General features: G+C 38.9%; 1 protein-coding gene across 1 annotated transcript in view; it reads right to left on the bottom strand.

Annotated features, from left to right (window-relative positions):
* Positions 1–24,597, bottom strand: part of phf2 (PHD finger protein 2) — a 55,996-nt gene that overhangs the window by 26,321 nt on the left and 5,078 nt on the right. Inside the window, exons 2-7 of the mRNA XM_053652652.1 lie at positions 12,379–12,464; positions 11,504–11,618; positions 9,725–9,885; positions 8,706–8,847; positions 4,932–5,118; positions 1,072–1,234 (exon numbers count right to left, since the gene is read on the bottom strand). Coding sequence (XP_053508627.1) covers positions 1,072–1,234; positions 4,932–5,118; positions 8,706–8,847; positions 9,725–9,885; positions 11,504–11,618; positions 12,379–12,464 — 854 coding nt within the window. The remainder of the gene's footprint in view (positions 1–1,071; positions 1,235–4,931; positions 5,119–8,705; positions 8,848–9,724; positions 9,886–11,503; positions 11,619–12,378; positions 12,465–24,597) is intronic.

Here is a 24,597-nt window from a genome sequence, read left to right on the forward strand (position 1 = left end):
AATTGTAAAGAATGTGTTTGTATGCTGTAGCATTAAGATTTTTTTTTCACTAGAACTAATAGGCCCAAACCAGTCCCAGCATGACACTGCCCCTGTGCACAAAGCACAGTCCATGAAGACATGGTTTGCCAAGGTTGGTGTAGAAGAACTCAAGTGTCCTGCACAGAGCCCTGACCTCAACCCCACTGAACACATTTGGGATGAACTGGAATGCCGACTACCTTCCTAATGCTCTTGTGGCTGAATGAGCACAAATCCCCATGCTCCAAAATCTAGTGGAAAGCCTTCCCAGAACAGTGGCGTTTATTATAAGAGTAAACGAGGACTTCATCTGGAATGAGATGTTCAGAATTCAACAAAAAGAACATCATACCTATGTCAAGCATGGTGGAGGTAGTGTGATGGTGTGGGGATGCTTTGCTGCTTCAGGGCCTGGGCAACTTGCAATAATTCAGGGAAACATGAATTCCTCTCTCTACCAGAAAATCGTAAAGGAGAATATTTTGTAGTGGCCTAGTGAGAGTACTGACTTGAACCAATTGAGACGCTGTGGCAGAACCTTAAACGGGCAGTTCAAGATCGAAAACCCTCCAGTTTGGCTGAACTAAGAGTAGGCCAAAATTCCACCACAGTGCTGTCAAAGACTGATCTCCAGTTATCAGAAGTGTTTGTTTGCAGTTATTGCTGCTAAAGGTGGCACGACCAGATTTTAAGTTGAAGGGGGAAATTAGTTTTTCACATGGGTGATAGGTGTTGCACTTTTTTTTTTTTTTTTGCTTTAATAAAAAATAAATACAAACTGTACAGTGTGTTTACTCGGGTTGCCGTTGTTTTATGTTATATTTCGTTTGAAGATCTAAATCTATTTAATATGAAAAAATCAGAAAATACTTTTTCACAGCACTGTATAATAAATGTTACAAAACTACAGAGTAGTTCACATTCTATCCCTAACCCTAGGGTAAAATAGTTTTCTACTTTCTGGAAACACTCCAACACATTGCTTTCCCCTGACTGACTATTACACATGCAATGGCTTTATGATTTTCCCAAATTCATCATATTAATCACCTGATGGAATGAAGAGTGTCTGGCCCTGCTTCAGCGTGCATTTGTAGCATTTGTCCACTTGGTCGGCGAAGAACATCTCGCAATGGTTGGAGGAGGATCTCCAGCGCTCATAGAGAGACAGGTTGGCTGAGGTGGGCTTGATCAGGAAGAAGATCTTCTCACCCTGTGGATAAAGGCAATATGTTACATGCTATGTCGCAAATGTTATAATTAATGCCTAGTAGTGTTCTACAACCATTTTATGTCCCAAAAGCTGGAACAAATGGAATCCATTATAAGACTAATACAGTGTAGTTCCTGCCTGTATTCCCATAATGCACTGCAAGCATATGTCAATTTTAATCATAGATACTGAAAAGCTAGTTGCTGCTCTGGGTTAAAATTCCCGTATCTACTCTGCTGCAGTCTTCCAGATTGTCCCCACTGAGTTGAAGTGAATTCAGAGCATCCATAAATGTTTGTGCAGCATTAGGATATAATAATGGTTGTTTCCTTTTCACAGGAGAGTGTTGTATTACTGTTTAATGCTGTGTAGCTTCACTTTGACTCACAGTTCTTAGCTAATGTTCATAACATTTGGTAGGTCATGTGAGGTTTGCAACTGGATTTGTAATTGTTTATCATCATGTAACTATGCTAGTTTTATATATATATATATATATATATATATATATATATATATATATATATATATATATATATATATGACTTGGAGGGAGCGAAATATTCCGAAAAGCAGCCAACAAGAGTCCAGCGTAGGCGGGAACTCCTTTAATACTGTTTCAAAAGCATCTCAAGGAAATTCCTCAAGAAATCGGTTGAAAAAAATGCCAAGAATACATTTCTGGAAATTCTCGGCAAAAGGGGTGCCTACTTTGAAGATGCTAAAATACTCAATTATTTTGATTTATTTCGGATTTTTTATCACAACATAATTCCCATAGTTCCATTTGTGTTATTCCAGAGTTTTGATGACTTTATTATTATTCTAAAATATGTGTGTGTGTGTGTGTGTGTGTGTGTACTCAATTATGCACTGCTACGCATGTGGTTAGGGAAAGAGTTTAAAAAGATGATGTTTTTTTAAACAGTTTTTTGGGGTGGTCTGCCTTGGCGGTCTAGCAACGCTAGTCACTGTCAAAATGTTTGAGATGGCCAATCAAATCAAAGAAGGTGGGGCTCTACCGTTCACAGAAGCCGCGTGACGCTTCAGTTTTAAAGTTGAAAGAGACTGAGGTAAGCTACGTAGCTAAAGTTTCAAATTTGGCAACTGTCAAATTACCCAGAGGAAACCCCCACAGCACGGGGAGAACATGCAAACTCCACACACACAGGGCCACGGTGGGAATCAAACCCCCAACGCTGGAGGTGTGAGGCGAACGTGCTAACCACTAAACCACCATGCACCCCGGTGTCTTTTATTTAAAATAAAAATATATTATTTGCAAATCTACGTATTTAACTATTTTTCTGTACTGCTTTAATTCTCTTTTCTGTACAATAAACCCAAAAGTGTCTGCAACCACTGTATTTTCATACCAGTCTGTATGTCCTTGTCAGGTTTGTGCTCAAAAAGACATAGTTCACCTAAAAATAAAAATTCTGTTATCACTTACTTACCCCTATGTCATTCCAAACCCAAATACTGTTACTTTGCATCACATAAAAGAAGTCCCCCCCCACCCCCCCCCCCCCCCACACACACACACACACTCTTTTCCACTCTATTACAGCTCCATTCTATAAAATGGCAGAAGATCATGAGCTTTAAAGCTGCACTATAAAGGTACCGTAAAAACTCTACTCCAAGTGGCCATCATATGGACTGCTTTTCTGTATAGCTACGTAAACATTCTTCAAAATTCTCCTTTTGTGTTACACTGAAAACAGCATACAGGTTTGGAACAGCTCAAGGGTACGTAAAGATTCTTTTTAAGTACTTTTGTCTGGGGGTAGAGAGTGAGTAAATCTGAAATATAATAAACTATCTAAATCGAACTTTGTTTTTGTTATGTAATACATACTGACCTTATTGTAGTTATTTTGATCCTAAATATAAAGGTCTTGCATTATATATAAAAAATAACATACAATATAAAAATGTGGAGCTTTATTACATATAGAACCAAAAAGGACCATTACATTTGTGACCCCACGCCCACCAAATGGTTCGGGCCCCCAAATGTTCAGGATGTAGTTACAGCCTTGTCCGGACTGACCCAGACTGTTATAGATTAAGTAGTCTATACTCAATAACAGTCTGGGTCAGCAGATCTCAACCCAAATGAACTCTTCTAGGAGGTGTAGGCTTTTCCCTCGCCCCCGTACTAACATAATTCCACTAAATGGTGGGATTTATTGTTTCACCCCAGCAGTAAAGCTCCACACCTCGGCGGAATCTACGCCAAGGCAAACTGAAGCTGTTCTGGTACCTTGTGCTCTATTAAAATACTTGCTGTTGGTGTTTCCTTTCCCTGTTTCCTTTAGTTTGGGAGTTTACCTCCATCTTAGCAAGAACTCACAGAAAGCGTCTCACAGCTCTGTATGACGTCTGTGTGTTCTTGGTGTCAGAAACACGGTGTTATATTTTTTTTTATTGGCTGTTTCAGTTCAGAAACCTGTTTATTTTTGCATAATGATTTCTTAACTACTTTGACCCTGTCAGTCTGCAGGATTAAATGTTACCGCTGTTAGCTGTCGTAAGAAAGTGGAAAGTTTCTGGTGGCCTGTTTGATTACATATTACAGCATTAGGTCTGTGGAACAAGTGAGTAGCACAGCCTTCCTTTATGTTTACAGAGAAAACCTTGCAAATTGAGTCGACGAAACACTAAATGAGTCATAGCCGAGAGTTTTTAAAATAAGGAACTACTGTCTTATTTTGTCAAAGGAAGTGTTTTAAACCTCACAGTAAAATAGATGGTAGTGGGATATGAGCGGGATATATATGGGATACAGACATTACAGAGTGACAAGATACCGTCTGCTTCAGTTCTCGTGTTCATCCAGTGAAGTTTTTAAAAATGATAATGTAGCACGTTTGTTTTAAGACGTGTTGGATTAAGGAATTGAATAACTTTGGTTTTATATGGCAGGTTAACAGACCAACAAAATGGTATGACATTGGATGTCTTATGTAGATAAATAAAACAAGTCGAATGGATCTTCCTCCGTTGCAGCACTTTTTATTAATTGATTCATTTGTTGGTTTGTTTAGTATTTGTTTACATATTTCACATCACTATCTATCTATCTATCTATCCATCTATCCATCCATCTATCTACCTACCTACCTACCTACCTACCGACTGATGTACAGGGAGTCCCAAAGTCATGCTGAAATCATTCTCACGGCTGGATCGTGAAGCTGTCGCAAGGTTGCGATGGACTTTAACAGGAAACATGGAAAGCACATCACACACGACACCGTTGCTTATTATCAAACTTATTAACAAACTCATAAAGACCGGACGTGTCGCAGACCCACCGTGAAATGGACGTCCGCGAACATCCACTCACAAAAGCACAATCGACATGGTGCATATGCATACGTAGTCCACTATTTATGGACAATTTTGGGACACCCTGTATGTATTCATTTCTCGACCTATTTATCTATCGATCCTAATTATTTATCTTTTTATTTATCTATCGACCCTAGGGATGGAGCTGGACTGTAAGAAATGCAGAAATGTTTTTGTGAATGCTGACTGGTGCTAATTCGTATACACAACAAATCTGTATCTGCTACTTCCACCAGCAAGCAGCAGCACTGACCTGTTTATTTATTTATTTATTTATAATTATTATTATAATATATAATAATGTTAAAAATGTAGAATATAACCTATGGATATTCACCTTCAGGACATGGTACCACACGGAGGCACCGGCACACTCGATGTGGAAATCGGTGTAGCTGTCCTTCACGCAGATCAGACAGTATTTGGTGACTTGTGGCTTCCCGAGCAGGGCATCATCAGGCCAGTAGTTTGCCACCCATGACAGCCTCCTTACAATCTGCGGACTCTCAACAATACTAGCCATTCTGTGGGGAAAAAAAAGACACACAGCACATAAAGACAAAATGTCCTCATGTATATTTTAACACTGCATTACATTAGTGTCCACGCTGTTTGGGTTCTGTATTATTGTAAACGGAGACATCACACAATACAGACACAGAGAGTCACGTTGCAGCAGTGGCTGCACAGTACAGGAATTTGTACGCTTAATGGAAAAATCCACCCTGAATGATTTGCATGTTAATATTTACCGTTAAGATGCGATCTGGAGTGGCATCCGGGATTATTTGGTACTGAAATCTGTTTAGTTTACACTTCTTTCGAAGACATGTTGGTCTATTTTCAGTTTAGTTAACAGACTCCTACATTACGCACGATTAGGTTCAAATATTCAATTCAATTCAATTCAGTTCAATTTTATTTGTATAGCGCTTTTTACAATAGACATTGTCTCAAAGCAGCTTTACAGAAATATCAACATGGTATACAGATATTAAAGGTGCGAATTTATCCCAACTGAGCAAGCCACTGAGTGGCGACGGTGGCAAGGAAAAACTCCCTAAGATGTTTTAAGAGGAAGAACCTTGAGAGGAACCAGACTCAGAAGGGAACCCATCCTCATCTGGGTAACAACAGATAGTGTGAAAAAGTTCATTATGGATTTATATGAAGTCTGTATGGCGTTAGGAGCAGCCGTAGTCCCAGCAGTCTGGAATTAGAGAAGATTTGAGCTCCATCCAGAGGCAGAAAGGATCTGGATCTCTAGTATCTCCATAAATTCGTGTGGGGCTCGGCGAAAAGAGAGAGGGAGAAAAAAGATAATTATGACTGCGAAGTAGTAGAACAGAATCTAGTCAGGGTAGGCTTGAGTAAACAAATATGTTTTAAGCCTGGACTTAAACACTGAGACTGTGTCTGAGTCCCGAACACTAATAGGAAGACTGTTCCATAACTGTGGGGCTCTATAAGAGAAAGCTCTCCCCCCTGCTGTAGTCTTCACTATTCGAGGTACCGTCAAATAGCCTGCATCTTTTGATCTAAGTAGGCGTGGCGGATCACAGAAAACCAAAAGGTCGCTTAGATATTGTGGCGCGAGACCATTTAGTGCTTTATAGGTTAATAAAAGTATTTTATAGTTAATGCGAGATTTCACTGGGAGCCAATGCAGTATTGATAATATCGGTGTGATATGGTCGTACCTTCTAGTTCTAGTTAGGACTCTAGCAGCTGCATTCTGGACTAACTGGAGCTTATTTATATTCCTACTGGAACATCCAGACAGTAAGGCATTACAGTAATCTAATCTAGAGGTGACGAATGCATGAACTAGTATTTCCGCATCATGTAGTGACAATATGTTTCTTATTTTAGAAATATTTCTGAGATGAAAGAAGGCTATCCTAGTGATATTATCTACATGAGCATCAAATGATAGGCTGGAGTCAATAATCACTCCAAGGTCTTTAACTGCTGCACATGATGAAACAGAAAGACCATCCAGAGTAACCATGTGATCAGAAAGATTACTTCTAGCTACACGTGGGCCTAATAAAAGTATTTCTGTTTTATCAGAATTAAGTAGAAGGAAGTTAATTAACATCCAATGTCTATCGATAGTGGTGTCGGTGGCCTTTGATTCATCTCTACCTAAAGAGAGCAATGCAGCAGCGCTTTAGTCTCTTATTCTGTCCAACTCTGTCATCTCCTCATCTGTACACTCGGCTCAAAAAGATCAGCTTGCATAACAAACAGGACCGTCCCATTCTTCATTAGCAGCATACACATACACATACATGGTACTACAAACACACTGCACTGTAGCTATTAGACTTAGTACCCAAGTTCACTAACGGTTTAAACTCTAGCTGCGTTTACATGGACAACAATAATCCACTCTTAACCCGATTAAGACGATACTGTGATTAAGAAACTAGCATGTAAACAGCAATTTTTAATGACCTTAATCTGATTAAAGTCATACTCGAAGTAAACACTAATGGAATTAAGACGTGTGGAGTATTCCTGTTTTAGTCGCATTATGGACGTGTATTACAGACCTGTAAACACTTTAATCACACTATTAAGGTCGTGTGAGAGCTTTCACCGCATTTTGCGTCAGGACACGATCACACACGGCAGCGCTCAACCGTTTTACGGAGAACAAGGGAGCACGGCTGCGTCCCGAACCGCGTACTTGCCTACTATAGGCCTGTAGTGGGGAAAAATACATGTATCTCGGCTACTATACAGACGGTAAGTACGCGGTTTGGTACGCAGCCCACGGCTTCAAGCAGTCGTCTATTTGCACGTACAGCATGACAAATAATTAACCGCACTTAAAGCGTTCGTAAAAAAAATTAAATAAAAACACCCAAAACTGTATACGGTACCATAACGAAGACCAACTGTACGTCGATACGTGAAATTCTGGAGGGACGTCGGACGGCGTGGCGCGGTGACGTAATGATGTGTGCCGATAATCTAATCATGTTCTATAACATGTAACACGGGTACATGAAAGGAGTATTCTAAAAGCGACTCATGTAAACACCTTAATCACAATATTATCTTACTCAGAGTAAGGTCCGTAATTAGATCACTGCTGTCCATGTAAACGTAGTCAATGTTGGGTATATGATGTAATTAAACCCATGTACTAGCAGTCTAAGTAACAATAGATGCTAGATTATTATATTGTGTAAGCAGGCAGCTAAATTTGACGTTTGACGGTTAAGGCTCTGGGTGACTGATCGGAAGGTCGGGGGTTCAAGCCCCCACACTGCCAAGCTGCCATTATTGGGCCCATGAGCAAGGCCCTTAACCCTCTGTGCTCCACCGAGGCTGATCCTAACCTCCTAACATGCTGGGATATGCGAAGAAAAAAGAATTGAACTGTGCTGTAATGTATACGTGACCGATCTTATATATTCTAAACCAGTAGCCAAAGTAGCAAGCTAACGAAAGCTTGCTACATACGTATGTTGTGGGGCGCACGGTGGCTTAGTGGTTACACGTTTGCCTCACACCTCCAGGGTTGTGGGTTTGATTCTCGGAGGTTTCCTCCGGGTACTCTGGTTTCCTCCCCAGTCCAGAGACATGCATGGTAGACTGATTGGCGTGTCTAAAGTGTCTGTAGTGTATTAATGGGTGTGTGAATATGTGTGTGTGTCCAGGGTGTACTCCGCCTTGTGCCTCATGCTCCCTGGGATAAGCTCCAGGTTCCCCGTGACCCTGAAGGACAAGCGGTATAGAAGATGGATGGATGGTATCTTGTGTAAGACGGTAGCCAAGGTCGCCAACGAACAAATTGTGAACTTGTATTAACTTCACTAGCATGTGTTCAGTGCTGCAAACTCTTTTCAGGAATTTTTACTGTATTTTTATGGGTTTAAAATGTATTTATTTTTTTATAACAATAGAAGGTGTTTCAACAAGAGATAGAAAGAGAAGGTCACGTATTGCTTTCGAGTTTTATTTACGTCACGAAAATACATTTCTGGACAGTTTTGACTATACGAGTGACATGTTTTAATAAGAAAGCTTTACAAGTGAACCTGTAGTTTATTGTTTGCGATGCTGTTTAAACACACCATGCCGTTAACGTGCTCACCTTGTTTCTGAGAATTCCAGATTGATGACGTTTAACACTTTCTTTCTGTTTGTGCTGTAATAATAATCCACAAATTCTTTTAACTTCATCTTGCTGTCTGTCTGTTTAGTGACATCGATAACGTCCACGAGCACATCAGGCCCTGGAATAGGAAAGAGAAATATTTCATTACCATTGATTATGATTCAAAACACTGACTCAGCATAACCCGTTTCAGAGTTAAACCTTCGTGATGCACTGGCGCCCTCTAGTGGACACTAATGAGGGCAGCTTCACGTATGCCACTGTAAATAATGCTCAATAATTCATATTTTTAAGTCTAGGTACCAGGTAACAGGCTAAAAATAATAATATATCTTTTTAACAATTACAAATAGCATACTAACTGCATTTTAATTACAATACCCTTTTTAAAAACAAATATTTCATGAAGTTTATGGAATTATCTTTAAAAAAAAAAAGACACACACACACACACACATTGTGGCAAGTGTGTACTGTGCATAATTTTATAGGATAAATGTCCCTTAAAATCAAAATTACTCAAAACTTAAAAACCCTATGGCAAAGTCTGGCTTTAAGATGTATGAACCATTGGAGCTGTTAAGAGAATCACTCAGCCATGTATCATAACAATTTAATAATCATTTGGGGTTTTTTTCCCCTAAACATTGCATCAGCTAATGTTTTAGTGACATGTTAATCTATACTGGAATATCACACTGTGACCTGTATTACTATTTCGGGTTTTCAAATCACAGTACCTGTATATCGTCACACCCCTAAAAAAAATATATATAATATATTTATAAATATAAATATAAAAATATATATATATTATTTTTTTAAACCTCTCTCTATAGTTCTCACTGATGCATTTCATTATAAGAAGCAGGAAGCTCTTAGTGTCATCAGCATATCTGGATATAATTATTGAGGTCTCGCATCTATGAGTTAATAAACACAGATATAAAACAAACCTTAAATAATATGAACCTTTGAAAGATCTGAGTTCTTACCAACATAGTTTTCGACATCACTGACGTAGAAGGTAGGAGCGGGCATGGTCATCCCAAGACCCTCTTTCTTCTGGATCAGGATGGGCTCGTTGAAACCATTTTCTTCTAGATAGTCCAAGGTCAGCTGATTCCCACTGAGCTTGACCACCACATCTTCCGAACTGCAAGGAAGCACAATGCTACAGTCTAAACGGTGCCAATACTATTTCACATACTGGAGATTTAAGAGCTCACTGTAGAACACTTACAAAAGAGAATTCCGTTGTACGAACACGACAGGAAATTTGTCTCTGTCCTAATGGATATGAAGTGACGCGTCTCAAACCAAACCCTATTCACTGTATGGATTGTGGCTGATATTTAAATGGTACAGTGTGCTATTAATATCACATAGCCAGAATTGAACATCAGTCACAGTGAAGGCATTATTAAATACGCCAGGGTTATTACGAATCTGTCACACCCCGCACATCGTGTATTTCAGGTAGATATTTCCAATTTCTCACATTCAAATCTTCACAATTCAAAAAGTTTTTCTTCCCCACTGCTGACAGGCTAAACAATTCCTAATCCCCTGATAACATTTATGGGACTATGACCAATTTCTACTTCTATACATAATATATACAGTACCTCACAAAAGTGAGTACACCCCTCACGTTTTTGTAAATATGTGATTCTATCTTTTCATGTGACAACACTGAAGAAATGACACTTTGCTACAATGTAAAGTAGTGAGTGTACAGCTTGTGTAACAGTGTCAATTTGCTGTCCCCTCAAAATAACTCAACACACAGCCGTTAATGTCTAAACCGCTGCCAACAAAAGTGAGTACAGCAAATGTACACTGTTCCACAAGCTGTACACTCACTACTTTACATTGTAGCAAAGTGTCATTTCTTCAGTGTTGCCACGTGAAAAGATATCATCACATATTTACAAAACTGTGAGGGGTGTACTCACTTTTGTCAGATACTGCTCAATTTGTATTTCATAGGAATCTATGCCATGTATTGAGTATCAGGCATACTCTAATATGGATTATGAATTATGTATTTGTATTTTATCTGTATTAGCGCCACGTACATGTATCAATCCTGTATTGTTGCTCTGTATGCTTTCCTACTTTTGTATGTTCGGTGATAATGTGCCAAAATATCCGGGCAATGTGACTTTAAAGCGCATTTTTTAATAGCAGTTACAAACTCTTCAGAGTAAATTTCTAAAAAAAAATAAAAATAAAAATTCTAAAAATGTACATCCTTAAAACTGTATATTTTATTTAAATTGTCAAATTTATTTTTACTGAACTTTGTATTTTTCCTAATGTTCCATGTGGAATAATTTATTTTTAGACACATTAAAAGCATAGTGAAATCAGTTTTTCCAGGGTTTTTTTCTTTGGTTGTTTTATAACAAGCCTACTGTATATATCGTGCATCGTAGAAATGTCTGTGATATACAGTAGTTGTGATAAAGTGTGTGATACATTTTTGACGTTGCTGTGTCCCACACCCACGGTGCAATTAAGACTTTTCTATTCTATTCTATTCTATTCTGCATGACCTTGTTTTTCTGTTTGGTTTTTTTTTTTTTTTTTTTTTTTTGCACAATCGTACTTTGAGGTCAGAATTATGATCAGAGAACGCCATGCACTGATGGTCACAAGGCACTGAAAAACTTGCACATTGCTGTTCTAGATCTACACATTATTAATAAACAATATTAATCAACTATAAAGTATTTATAAAAACGAATATTGAGCAAACGCAGCTGTACCTGGGGAACGTCCTGCTGCGCAGCTCCTTTATAAACACCTGACTGCCATTCTGAACCGGTTTGACGTCTCCGCTTTGCCCCGTGTCATGTTTATTCCAGTTCTTTTTCTTTTTCACTGCAAAGAAAAGTGCCCAGGCAGAGAAATCAGTTTTATCCTGAAGTTCCTGAGAAGAGGCGTTGCTACTGTGCATTTATTGCACTCACTCACTCGCTGAATTCATAATTAAAAATACATTTTTCACACACACACACAAAAAAAAACCCATCAATGCAATATTATATTAAGAACTAATTCATAAAACTATGCACTCATGTATAAACAATCACATGCAACAGATGGAAAGGCGGTTTCCGAGGAAAAGGTTGAGAGATAAATCGCTCAGAGGACCAAACCAAATCATTAATGATATCAATAAACTGTAATCACTAACAATACGTTATTTGCATGTACGTCTCTGAAGGTTGAATCATGAATATGAATTATGTCAAACACAATAAACAATACAGCAAGGGCTGCGCAGTATAACGTCCGTTAATGATCACAAATGAATTATAATTCTATCACTGAGGGTGGGAATATATAAATGAATCTTCTCACAAACCCCAAATCTAAAGCCAGTATTGTTTGTTGTGAGCGGCTGGCGCTACAGATCACAGTTTCCGTGCTTTTGAGGAATCACCGCATTTACATAAATAATCAGCACAACTCTAGTCTCATCTCCAGACGCCTTCCCACGGCATATAGAGCGTCTGATATCTCTTGCTCGTAATCCAGGGAAGGAAACGTTCCAGCACACTAACACAATGAGATTTTAGAACCCAAACACAGTTCCAAGCGCGGTTCACTGAAGCGGTGGAGGTTTGAAAGTACTCACAGGTGGATTTGCCGTGTGTCTTCTCGCAGTTGGGGCAGTGGTAAATGTCGATGTCCGGTGCATCGTCCTCATCCACTCCCACACAGCTACAACACAATGAAAATATAAAAACATGGAGCAACGTGAGACATTTAAAGTCCACCAAAACGTACAAAACAAAGTCTCAAATTCAATTCACTTCAAACATGAGCTTAGAATTGGATATTACTACACTGGGGCATTCAATTATTATTATTTTTTTAAATAATAAAAATCTCGGCGCATGTAATTGCATATACTCTATTTATTATACCTAACACATGATGATTTTCGCTATACTCTATACGAGCATGTGGCCATTCAGAACATCTCAGCCAACATGAATAGTGAACTGTGAAGCTACGTCGTATAAAAAAACAGCAAAACAAATCGTGAAGGATTAGATGAATAGATAATGAATCTATATTTGCATCTATATGCATCTCGTAACTGCAAATCACACTATCCGAACGTACGTATTACATTCATAGTATACAACACACAGGAATTAGCATTATGTTATGTAGTGTGCATAGTAAACACGCTGTATCATACGCCAGCTGCTGTGACTGCACACATACACACCTTCACAGCTAGAGGCAATTAAGACTCACAATTACACCTACCATCATGGTTTTGGGAGGTGAGAGGAAGCTGGAAAACCCGGAAGAAACCCATACGGAGACGGGGAGAACAAGCAATACTCAATAACCTGAGCTCAGGGTCGAGCCTGGAGCATTGGAGATGTAAGGTATCAATGCTACCCATTACAGCAACTGCCATCCACCTTCAAATTTTGTAACACTTTAAAGACATGTTCGTCCTTGTTTCGCTTAAGCTTGTACTTTTTAAAGCTAAAAGGAACGAAATGCACGGTGAATACTTCAGTGAAAGATAACCGCGACACAGACTGAAGCAAAATATACAACCTCCTAGAAAGATCCTGAATTCAACTCACTTCATTCATCAGTGTAAAGAAAAGAAAGAAAGAAAACGCTGAGTGTTAACAGGACTCTCCATGTCCCCATGCAAACCTTCCATATTCCTGACAGAAGAGGGAGCCATACAGAGCAGGAAGTAAATATTGCATTAGGAGTCACCCGTGTGGGCTGCTCTCCAGCAGGATATTACTGCCATATGCCCCGAACATAATATTTTGTGTTCACTTTATTCACACAGTGGGAAGTGTGGACCTTAAAATGGAGAAAGGTGAAAACCCAGTATGAAGCATAAATAAAATCCTTTATGCATTCTAATCACATGTCGGCAACATGGGTCCTAAATCATCAGCGTCTCAGAGGACACAAGCGCCTTCACTGGGAAATACAGGACACATCCTGAATCAGGTAGCAGGTTAGTATCACCATTCACCTCTCTTCTGCTCTAAACATCAACTTTCACGGCTTCAATCAAAACAACTATTTGTTCAACTGGGCTTCCTGTTAAACAGCTTTGCAGATATATATATATAGTCAACTGCAGAGTTATTGGCACCCTTGGTAAAGATCCATCCATCCATCCATCCATCCATCTTCTATACCGCTTATCCTTTTCAGGGTCACGGGGAACCTGGAGTCTATCCCAGGGAGCATGGGGCACAAGGCGGGGTACACCCTGGACAGGGTGCCGATCCATCGCAGGGCACAATCACATACACACTCACACACCCATTCATACACTACGGACACTTTAGACACGCCGATCAGCCTACCAGAATCTCTCCACCTCCAGGGTGTTTGGTCCTTTTCTTGTGGACTCTCCTCTTCAGCTCACCCCATATCATATTTTCAGTGGGGTTTAGGTCAGGGGACTGAGGTGGCCATGACAAAAGTTTGATTCTGTGATAACTTCTGTGTGGATATGGATGATATGGACGTATGTTTTGGATCAGTGTCATTTAAATGTAGCTTATTGTCAGAGGCAGCGAGGTGGGAGTCTCACAGTGATGCCATGTATCCTAACAAGGTTCCAAGGGCCTTTGGATTAAACACTGCCCCACAACATCAAAGATCTCCCACCATACTAATCTGTAGGGATTGGGCACATTACAGTTTGTACTGTAATGGACTCGACCAGCAGCCAAGCAAACAGCATTTAAAATGATTTTCTAATTATCATTACCATTGAAATTACTTGTAAAGTGTTAGATTTGATGCTTTGTTGTAGGCCTAATTAGTTGTATAATATTCAGCCTTTTTTTCTTTCAGTTTTTGACCGGCTAAACGCTTTTGGTGCCACCATTAACGGATATAATTACTGATGCGAAATATATTCTTGTTTAACGTTGGCTACCGTAAGCCAAACATACACTGACAGAGTTGATTTCACCTTAACAGACTCGAAACATATTCCATTTCCCGGGACAGAAAGTGAGGGCACCGCATCCTTCAAGAAGTAAAATCGAGTTAAGAGAGGCGCACCGAGCAAAAGATTACAAATGTGAGATGGGAGGAAGGGGCGGGGCTTCCAGGGGTATCAGGAGTTCGAAACATCTGGGGATCTGTCAATCATTCCTGATTCCTTCGTCAATCGGCTGCCGCTTTTATTGCGGAAAAAAAGACTGCTCTTTTGGGGTATTTTATGAGTCATAACTCATAGCAGTGTAAAATGTTCAATTTAATGTAGGCAGGTCTGCGTTTGCCTTCCAAATAGTTCGTTTTCATGGACGCGGTGCCTCATTGTAAATTTTGGAGACTTGGTGACCGTAAAATAATGTCATCTTCTGCAGATCTCAGTGATACTTCGGTGAACCATCCTACTCGTCCTGTGCATAGGAGCAAAATACTTTTTGTCACCTCTTCCAGGCAAGTTTGTCACAGTTCCAGTTATTTTAAACTTCTTAAATACTGCCCTAAGAATGGATGCCTGATTGAATGTAGGCCGACACACTTTTAGTCTCATTTCATTTGTGTATTCTCTAACGTCCCCCTAGCTGATGAACAGAAGGGAATTGGGTCTCTATGTCATCTCATATTTATTCCCGAGTGAAACAGGAAGTCATGGTTGACCATTTATGCTTTCCTAAAGACCCGGGTGAAGAAACTAAAATATACACAGGAACATGCTTCAGTTCAGAATAGCGTTACTTGTACTTCTGACACATCTGATTGTGTTGAAATATATATTTCGTGATAGGGTTCTTTTCTTAGAATAAATTTACTTCCATTTTTTTTTTCATTCTTTTAAATTCCAGATTGAAATTTCAGTGTCACTTTAACCACAATTAACCACAAAGACAAAACCAAAAACCTCAACGAAAATTACAGTCAGCTCTCAAATGATTGGCACCCTTGGTAAAAAAAAAAAAAAAAAAAAATTTAAAAAAATTAAAAATGGGTAAAAAGGGTTATGGAAAAAAAAATCCTGAAAGTTCGCCAACAATTCTGAAGCTTCTACACTGAGCGCAGGATGCTTCGTGGTAATGCATTTTCATAGCTCTCTTGAGCATCAAGAACAGTCATAATAAAAAGCATGCTGCTGGAGAATCTCAGACAGTTGTCTAAAGTTAGCAAGAGGGTAAGATGGTGACTCTAGAATGCTTTTTATACATTACTAATGCTCACTTACAGCCTCGGTAATAACAGGAACTCACCGGAGCACATTTAATAAAGATAGAACAGCAATAAATGTTTTAAGTAACTGATAATTGCTTCCAACTGGGCAAGAAGAAGAAAGTGAAACTATGATGAATCAACCAGGCGATGCTTTAAACACTTCACCGTGTAGGACTAGGTTGCGTTCCCTATACTGATCATCTTTGGTGTACATCTTCCTCATCGGCATGGCTGGTGGAGCTGGAGAAAAGCGCGTTAATGAATTATTCACTCGACTGGCAAGTCCCTCTACAAACCTCCTTCGCCTTCCACTGAAACTGAAAATGCTTGATCTCAGACATAATAAGCGATATTTTTCTGTTATGACTGTGCTACATAGTTCTGACTCACTCCTGGTCACATGGTTGGTCACAAGGGAATAAGAGTGAGAGTGACAACATATTTCTTTGAGGTTTAGCACTAAACTACATCTCTAAACAGTGGTCAACTCCATGGAAACTTAACAGTTCTCACCAAGTAGCCTTAAAATGAATAGGAAAGTTATATCGAGGGATGAGAGTTTACACTGTAATAAGGGAATATGAAATACTTTTACTAACAGAAATCAAGGAGTGCACGTCTACATACCCAGGATTATCAGAGATCGGCACAACCAAGGGTTAATAATGCAAGTGATGTAATTAACCCATGCCAAACTTCACATATCTTGTCATGGTTGAACAATTTCCCGTTGTGGGCGGTTTTTTGTTGATAAACCGGTGTTGTGTTTGTAAAATCAATGAGAGTATTTGTGTGATTTTTTTTTTAATATTAGTGAAGGGCACTGTATATATGATTTTGTTTTCTGGTGTATTTAATAACTTTACATTTGTACCCATGTATGTTCTTTATTTTGTATTTGCTAAGAGTAAAATCTGCCTTTAAAACCACATATACTAAAATTATGGGTTATAGATGTGCAATTTTTTAAAAAAATACAATAAAATAAAAGCCCACATACAAAAATTCTCAAAAATTCAAATCCCAAAAGTGCAGCTTTTATGTAAATTAGGCCAAAGGTGAAGCGTCCAGGACTGCCAGGGAAAAGTAGACACTTTCAGTGGGCCTGAAATCATTTAGCAAATTTAGCCGTCTGTCACGATCCATGAAGTGAAGTGAAGAAATGTGGAGTGGAGTTAAGCAGAGACGAGATGGAAGGTATGAACCGTAATGTGCATCTATGTTCTACTACGTTTTTATGTTCTACTGAAATAGCTAGATTCGTATTAAACAGCTAACTTTGGCTGTCAGCTGTTAAAAATTGCCAGTAAAGTAAAATGAACGCTAGAGCAGTGGTTTTCAAAGTGGCGGCCACCAGGGGGCGCCCGGGGGGCCTCAACAATTTGGTGTGAAAATAAATAAATACATGATTTTTTTTTTACATGATTTTTTTTCAGACAACCACACACACACAATCAATTCCTAATGTAGTGTAATGTAAAGATGTAAGATGTCATTATTAATTTTAAAAAACGGGGGATATATTCAGAAGTCTGTATTTTTAATGTGTTTTAAAGACATCTTGGAAAAGGGGGGCCTCGGTCAAATGTTAATGCCATTTGGGGGGGCCTTGCCCTGGAAACGTTTGGGAACCCCTGAGCTAGAGCAGTAGCTAAATAGTTACGCTGGGCATAACTAGCATCGAGTGTTCAACATCTTCATTAAACCTGCTATTGCAGTAGAACATAAAAAAAAGTTTTTATTTGTCTGACCACTATGAAAGTGTTTCTCTGGGAATCTGGATGCTTCACCTCTGACCTACGTTCTGTATTTTTGTGATTTGGATTTTTGAGGATTTTAAATTTAGGATTCAGATTTTTGTTGTTGTTGTTGTTGTCTCAAAATCTATAACATGTTATTTTAAATTCTATGCTTAGAAAGACGAATCTTACCCCTAGCAAAGCAAGGCAAAGCAAAAAAAAAAAAAAAAGTCATTTTTTATTTACACTGTATATTTAATGTGAGGTGTATATAATTGAAATATCCAAAATGATGATTTCTTTCGTCAGTTCCAAGTTAGCTTGCAATCTACATTCCTCAATCATCACAAACTCACTTCAAACTCGTCCAGTGGTTCAGTATCGCAACCAGACGCGCGTATCTGATTTCTGACGCTGTACCACAAAATGATCTTCAAACACGGTCAAAAGTACAGTGCAATAATGTAGTGTCCTCCATATTTATTTGCACCCTTCATATAAATGAGCAAAAATGACTGTATGAAATAAACACAATAACCTCAAACAACAGGAGAAACTACTTTCTGTGTTTCTGTGTATTTCTTCTAACAAAAAAAGAATCATTTTCAATAGCATTTTCTCTGAAAAACATATTGTTTTTGGTTTGCTCTCAGTCTCCAGGAACTCTGTTGTTGTCCTTGTCTATTTACTATTTACACAAAACGTGTCTTGTCTTGTCTTGGTTTAGTCTGATTGAATAAAAAGGAGAAAATTGTGGCCAAGAAATTGCTTTAACCATTAAACTCCCAGTATATTATCCAGTTATTCATCTTACACCATGTTATTCAGTAAATATTGGGTAACTAATGGTTAATGGTTATTAACCATGAAGTTACAAGAGGCAAAAATTTAGGAGTGGACCCAACCAAATATCCTGAGACTTTAAGGAATTAAGGGTGTAACCTAATCACTCTCTGATATTAGAATTAACAGGGCTCGCAGTTAGTGCAACAGCAAAGTGTTCACCCTATGGATTGTTTTCACAAGTGACTGACCTACGCACTTACCCACAATGCAACACGTTTGAACTATGCAGCCATGTTGAATCCCTAGCTAAATACCCAATGCATTAGTCATGTCATGCAGATAGGCGTTCTTGCCTGAAATTCAAAGTATTTCAGTGTCATTTCTTTTTTTAACTCTCCAATTAGTTGAAAAAAAAAAAAAAACAACACGAAATACTTGTGCAAATGTCCTACATCCAACTCTCTCACCCCAAGTGACAATTTACCTAAATGTACTTTAGGAGCAAGATGGGTGTGGAGATCTCTCCTGGAAGATCTTTGCTGTTTGCCAATACTGTTGAGATTTTTTTTTTTTACATTAAAATTGTATAATTACGTTGTACATCTCATATCAAAGTTTGATTAATCCACCACGTCTACGGAGTTCTGAGGATGAAACAGCGCACGGCATTTCATTTTACCGTAACAAGGTAATGTAATCAATATGCTGTAGTTTGGAATTCACCACATACATTCGCACTGGCAAAAATTTAATGTGTCATGAGAGTAAAAAACAAATACTGAAAGAGCAAAATGTTTGAACAGACGATTGTTCAGTCCAACTTGGTTGTGATATGCTTACAATTAACAGCAGCTTTCAATAACGTATGCCTTTCTGCAGATAATACCTGAGTCTCAGGGCCCTGATTCTGACTGTATATACCACATGTACTAGGGCTGTTCAATTATGGCAAAAATCATAATCACGATTATTTTGGTCAATATTGAGATCACGAGTATTAAACACAATTACTCATAGACATTGGAAACATCATGCCTTTACTGAACTTTCACAAAAAAATTAATGCATTATTAACAGTGGATTTCCTAGAATATAATTCAACTTAAAAAAAAAAAAAGTTAAACAAAATTTAAATATTTACACACACACACACACACACACACATATATATATATATATATATATATATATATATATACTTGAATAATGTAAAAAATAAATTAGATCGCTATGCCTCTACATGTACTTCCCTTACTTATTCGAGCTATGGATTGCTGCTTACATTCGTTCATTTTTTTTATGCTTTCGCACTAAATTTCTGCGTTTCCCGCATCTCTTTTTACTGTATTGATGTCTCTCTTGTAAGCTAGCATAGCACGTCGCGTGATTCATTTCTGTGAATGGCATCGGCAGAAATGAACTTTAAACTTCCTTAGCCAATGAAATCCTGTCTCCTGGTTTAGAACAGCCTGTAGTTTCTAACTATTAGTGAGCTCTAGAAAGGAAATGACCAGACTTATTCCAGCTTTCATGACACTAGAGGAAATGAGCCCAAATGAGCCCAGTGATACCGAACGTTATTTCTTTTTGTTCCACATCGGACTCCTTGGAACCAGATCGTTTCCAAATGGCTGAAATGGTTTAACCTTTCTTGTCGACCAAAGGCTCTGTTTCTGTCATCTTGGCTCAAGCTGAACTAAAAATGCCACAGCCTGGCGGGGAGTGAGTTTGGCCTTTTAGGGAGGGGCGAAAGCGCATCGCTGGAAAGAAAAATGGCACGCGGTTTTTAAAAAGACAAGACGAGAACATTGCGAAACGGAACGTGGAACAATAATAATTTTATCCCAATTATTGTTTTCATACTTTCATACGTTTGAAACTTTTTTTTAAATTCCTACTAAGTCTTACAGTCATTGAGGAAACATTATTATTAACTTATTTATTAGCTATGTAACCCATATTCTACCAATTTATTAATTTATCTTCAGTAACAGCTTCATCCTGGTCAGTGTCATGGTGGATCTGGAGTCTATACTGAGAACAAGTGTGCAAAGTGGGAATACACCCTGGATAGGATGCCAGTTCATTGTAGGGCACCATGCACAAAGGGCAATTTACACCAGAATGTTTGTGGATAGTGGGAGGAAACTGGAAAATGCTGATGAAACCCACATGGACAAGGGGAGAACACACAGTAACCTGAGCTCAGGGCCGAAGCAGGGACGCTGGAGCTGTGAGCCAGTAACACTACCCACTGCACCACCGTGCCACCTATATCACATATAACAGCTTATTTTACAATTTAATACAAAATCTTTAGAATCATGGATTTTGGCTGGCAGCCATTTTGTCAGTAATAAAGCTAACGTAGGTTCGCTTTGCATCATGTGATTACAGTGAGCCTATTGCCACCAAGACTACACCGTTGGAATATAATGGCTCAGGTGTGATGTACTGTAAAAAGTAGAGTGTATTACAAATGATACAAACTAAACTAGCTACACACTAAATGCTAGTGTTTGGTCCATATTCTCTATTTCATCTTATTCCGTGCAATGTACAGTGTCCTGCACTAAGATTGGCACCCTTGATAAATATGAGCAAAGAAGGCTGTGAAAGAGGGATGTGACGGTGAGAAAATGTTCTCACCGGTTAATCGACGTGTGAATGCCCCTGTGGCCATGTGTATTTTACTTTCACTTTCGAATTAGCGGCAATTCGGGGGCAGCAATAGCTTGAATGGTGGGTTCATTTTTATTCTTAATGAAAAACACAACAACGAAACAGTACAATGACAAACTCACTTATATTAAACACAGAACTTTTGAAACCAAAAAATCAGTTTTTACTTTTAGTGTCCATTGTCTGACACTGAACTAAAAAAGCAAAACTACAGTGCGGGCGGTGCCGCAGTAGACAAGGGATGTAATCAGCGTGCGTGTGTGTGTATATATATATATATATATATATATACACACACACAATGGGGGAAATAAGTATTGAACGCATCAACATGTTTTTCAGTAAATATATTTCCAATGAGGTTATTCACATGAAATTTTCACCAGACTTTGGTATTAACTCAAGAAATCTGGAAATATAAAGAAATCCAAACATTAAAGTCCACGAATGAAGTTATGTGTAATAAAGTGGAATGAGACGGGAAAAAAGTATTGAACACGCTAACTGAAATGTATTTAATACTTAGTGGAGAAGTCTTTGTTTGTAATGACGCTTCAAGACGCTTCCTGTATGAAGAGATTAATGTTCCGCAGTATTCAGGTGTGATTTTGGCTCGTTCTTCTAAACATATTGTCTTTAAATCTTGTTCAACTGGATTTGAGTCATATGATTGACTGGGCCATTCTAACACCTTGATTTTTTTCTCTGAAACCAATTGAAGTTTACATTTGTAACACTCAGTTTGTGGATTTTTTTTAAATAAACAAAAGAAATGGTACTGAAAGTTTGCCCCGCCCCATCCGATTAATTGAAAAAATAATCGACCAACTAATCGATTATGAAAATATTCGTCAGTTGCAGCCCTAATTTGAAGTATATTCCCATTGATATTTTACATTTTTTAGAACACCTGGGTGACTAGGAACAGGAAATTGTTCAACCATAACTTCCTGTTTCACAGGGGTATAAATATGAGGTAACACATAGGTCAAATTCCCTTAGTCATTCCGAACAATGGGTAAGAGCGAGGAATATAGCTGTGATGTGCGGCAAAAGGTTGCTGAGCTTCACAAAATGGGGAGTGTCTATAAGAAAATACACGAGCATTGAAAACGCCCATTTCCACCATCAGGGCAATAATTTAGAAGTTCCAGTCAACTGGAAATGTTATGAATCGACCTGGAATTGGACGTGTGTCTATATCGTCTCAACGCACTGTGAAGAGGACGGTTCGAGTGGCCAAAAAATCTCCAAGGATCACAGCTGGAGAACTGCAGATGTTAGTTGCGTCTTGGGGTCAGAAAGTCTCCAAAACTACAATCCGAAGTCACCTACATCAGGGGTTCCCAAACTTTTCCAGGGCAAGGCCCCACAAATGGCATTAACATTTGACCGAGGCCCCCCTTTTGCAAGATGTCTTTAAAACACATTAACAATACAGACTTCTGAATATATCCCCCTTTTTTTTAAATTAATAATTACACCTTACATCTTTACATTACATTACATTAGGAATTGATTGTGTGTGTGTGTGTGTGTGTGGTTGTCTGAGAGTGAGAAAGAGAAAACCTACTAGTGGGAGGGATGGGCAGACCAAATTGTTGAGGCCCCCCAGGTGCCCCCTGGTGGCCCCCCAGACGGCCCTCACTTTGAAAACCACTGACCTACATCACCGCAAGTTGTTTGGAAGGGTTTCAAGAAAAAAGTCTCTACACTCATCCAAAATGGTCAGATGAAACAAAAAAAAGAAGCTTTTTGGTAATAAACACAGAGGTGGTTTTGGCACACAGAGAGGTAGCCATATGGAAAAGTACCTCATGCCCACGGTTAAATATGGAGGTGGATCTTTAATGTTTTGGGGCTGTTTTACTGCGAGAGGAACTAGACATGTTGTTAGGATACATGGCATCATGGACTCGATCAAATATCAACAGATATTAAATGAAAACCTGACTGCCTCTGACAGAAAGCTTCAAATGGACCGTGGTTGGATCTTCCAGCAGGACAATGATCCAAAACATACATCAAAATCAACACAAAAATGGTTTACTGACCACAAAATCAAGGTCCTGCCATGACCATCCCAGTCCCCTGACCTGAAACCCATAGAAAACCTGTGGGGTGAACTGAAGAGGAGAGTCCACCAGTGTGGACCTCAAAATCTGAAGGATCTGGAGAGATTCTGTATGGAGGAACGCTCTCAGATTTCTCGCCATGTATTCTCCAACCTCATCAGGCATTATAGGAGAAGACTCAGAGCTGTTATCTTGGCAAAGGGAGCTAGCACAAAATATTGACTAAAAGGGTGCCAATAATTGTTACACACCTATATTTAATAAATATATTTTATTGATAAACCTGTGGGGGGTTTTTTTGCAATTGTTGTTAAAATTATTTTAAAAAATTTTTTAAAAAATTTTAACAAGAGATCAAAAGGTTAATCAATAGAGACAAATTTTCACAGCCTTCTTTGCTCATATTTACAGTTACAATCAAAATGATTCAACCCCCATTGGAAATCAGGTTTATTCTCAAAATTTACAGACTTTCAGTAGTTTGCAGTCAACAAATCAAACAAAAGCGATTGAAATAGTTCAACACAACAAACGCTTCAGGTGGTTTCCCCAAATTCAACTGAAAATGCAACTTATAATGATTTCTCCAGTCTCAAAATTATTCAACTTCTTCAAGGCAAGCATCTCTAGTACTTAGTAGAGCTCCTTTTGCTGTTCTGACCTGCTGCAAATGAGATGCAGAGCTTCTGGCAGCATTCCTGAGGAATCTTACCCCGTTCCTCATGAGCAATGGCCTCCAGTTCAGTAATATTCTTGGGTTTGCGTGCTGCAACCGCCTTCTTCAAATCCCACCAGAGATTTTCTATTTCTAAGTCAGGTGTCTGTGATGGCCCTGTAGAACCTTCCAGGACTTCTGCAATCAAGAATGGGGGAATTTGAGGTATGCTTGGGATCAATGTTCTGTTGGAAGGTCCGATGAAGCCCAAGCTTCAGCTTCCTCACAGACAGCTTGACGTTTTCTCCTAGGATTTCCTGATACGTCAATGAATCCATCTCACCTTCCACACGCTGCAGGTTTCCAGTGCCAGAGGATGCAAAGCAGCCCCAGAGCATCACTGAGCCTCCACCATGCTCGACTGTGGACAGTGTTCTTTCCTCATTCTTCTTCCTCCAGACATACCTTGATGATCCATCGTACTGAAAAGTTCCAGTTTTGCTTCATCACACCACAGAACAGAATCCCAAAACTTCTGTGGCTTATTTATATGATTTTGAGCCGACTTTTCTTGTGTTTTTGGGTGAGTAGTGGTGAACGTCTTGGAGTTCTGGCATGGAAACCTTCTGCATTTAGTATGTGAAGTATATTAGTACTGTGGTCACTGAAACCTCAGTGTCTGTTACACCAAGTCTTGCTGCAGGTCTTTT

This window comes from Ictalurus furcatus, chromosome 21 (assembly GCF_023375685.1).
Source record: "Ictalurus furcatus strain D&B chromosome 21, Billie_1.0, whole genome shotgun sequence".
Classification (NCBI taxonomy): domain Eukaryota; kingdom Metazoa; phylum Chordata; class Actinopteri; order Siluriformes; family Ictaluridae; genus Ictalurus; species Ictalurus furcatus.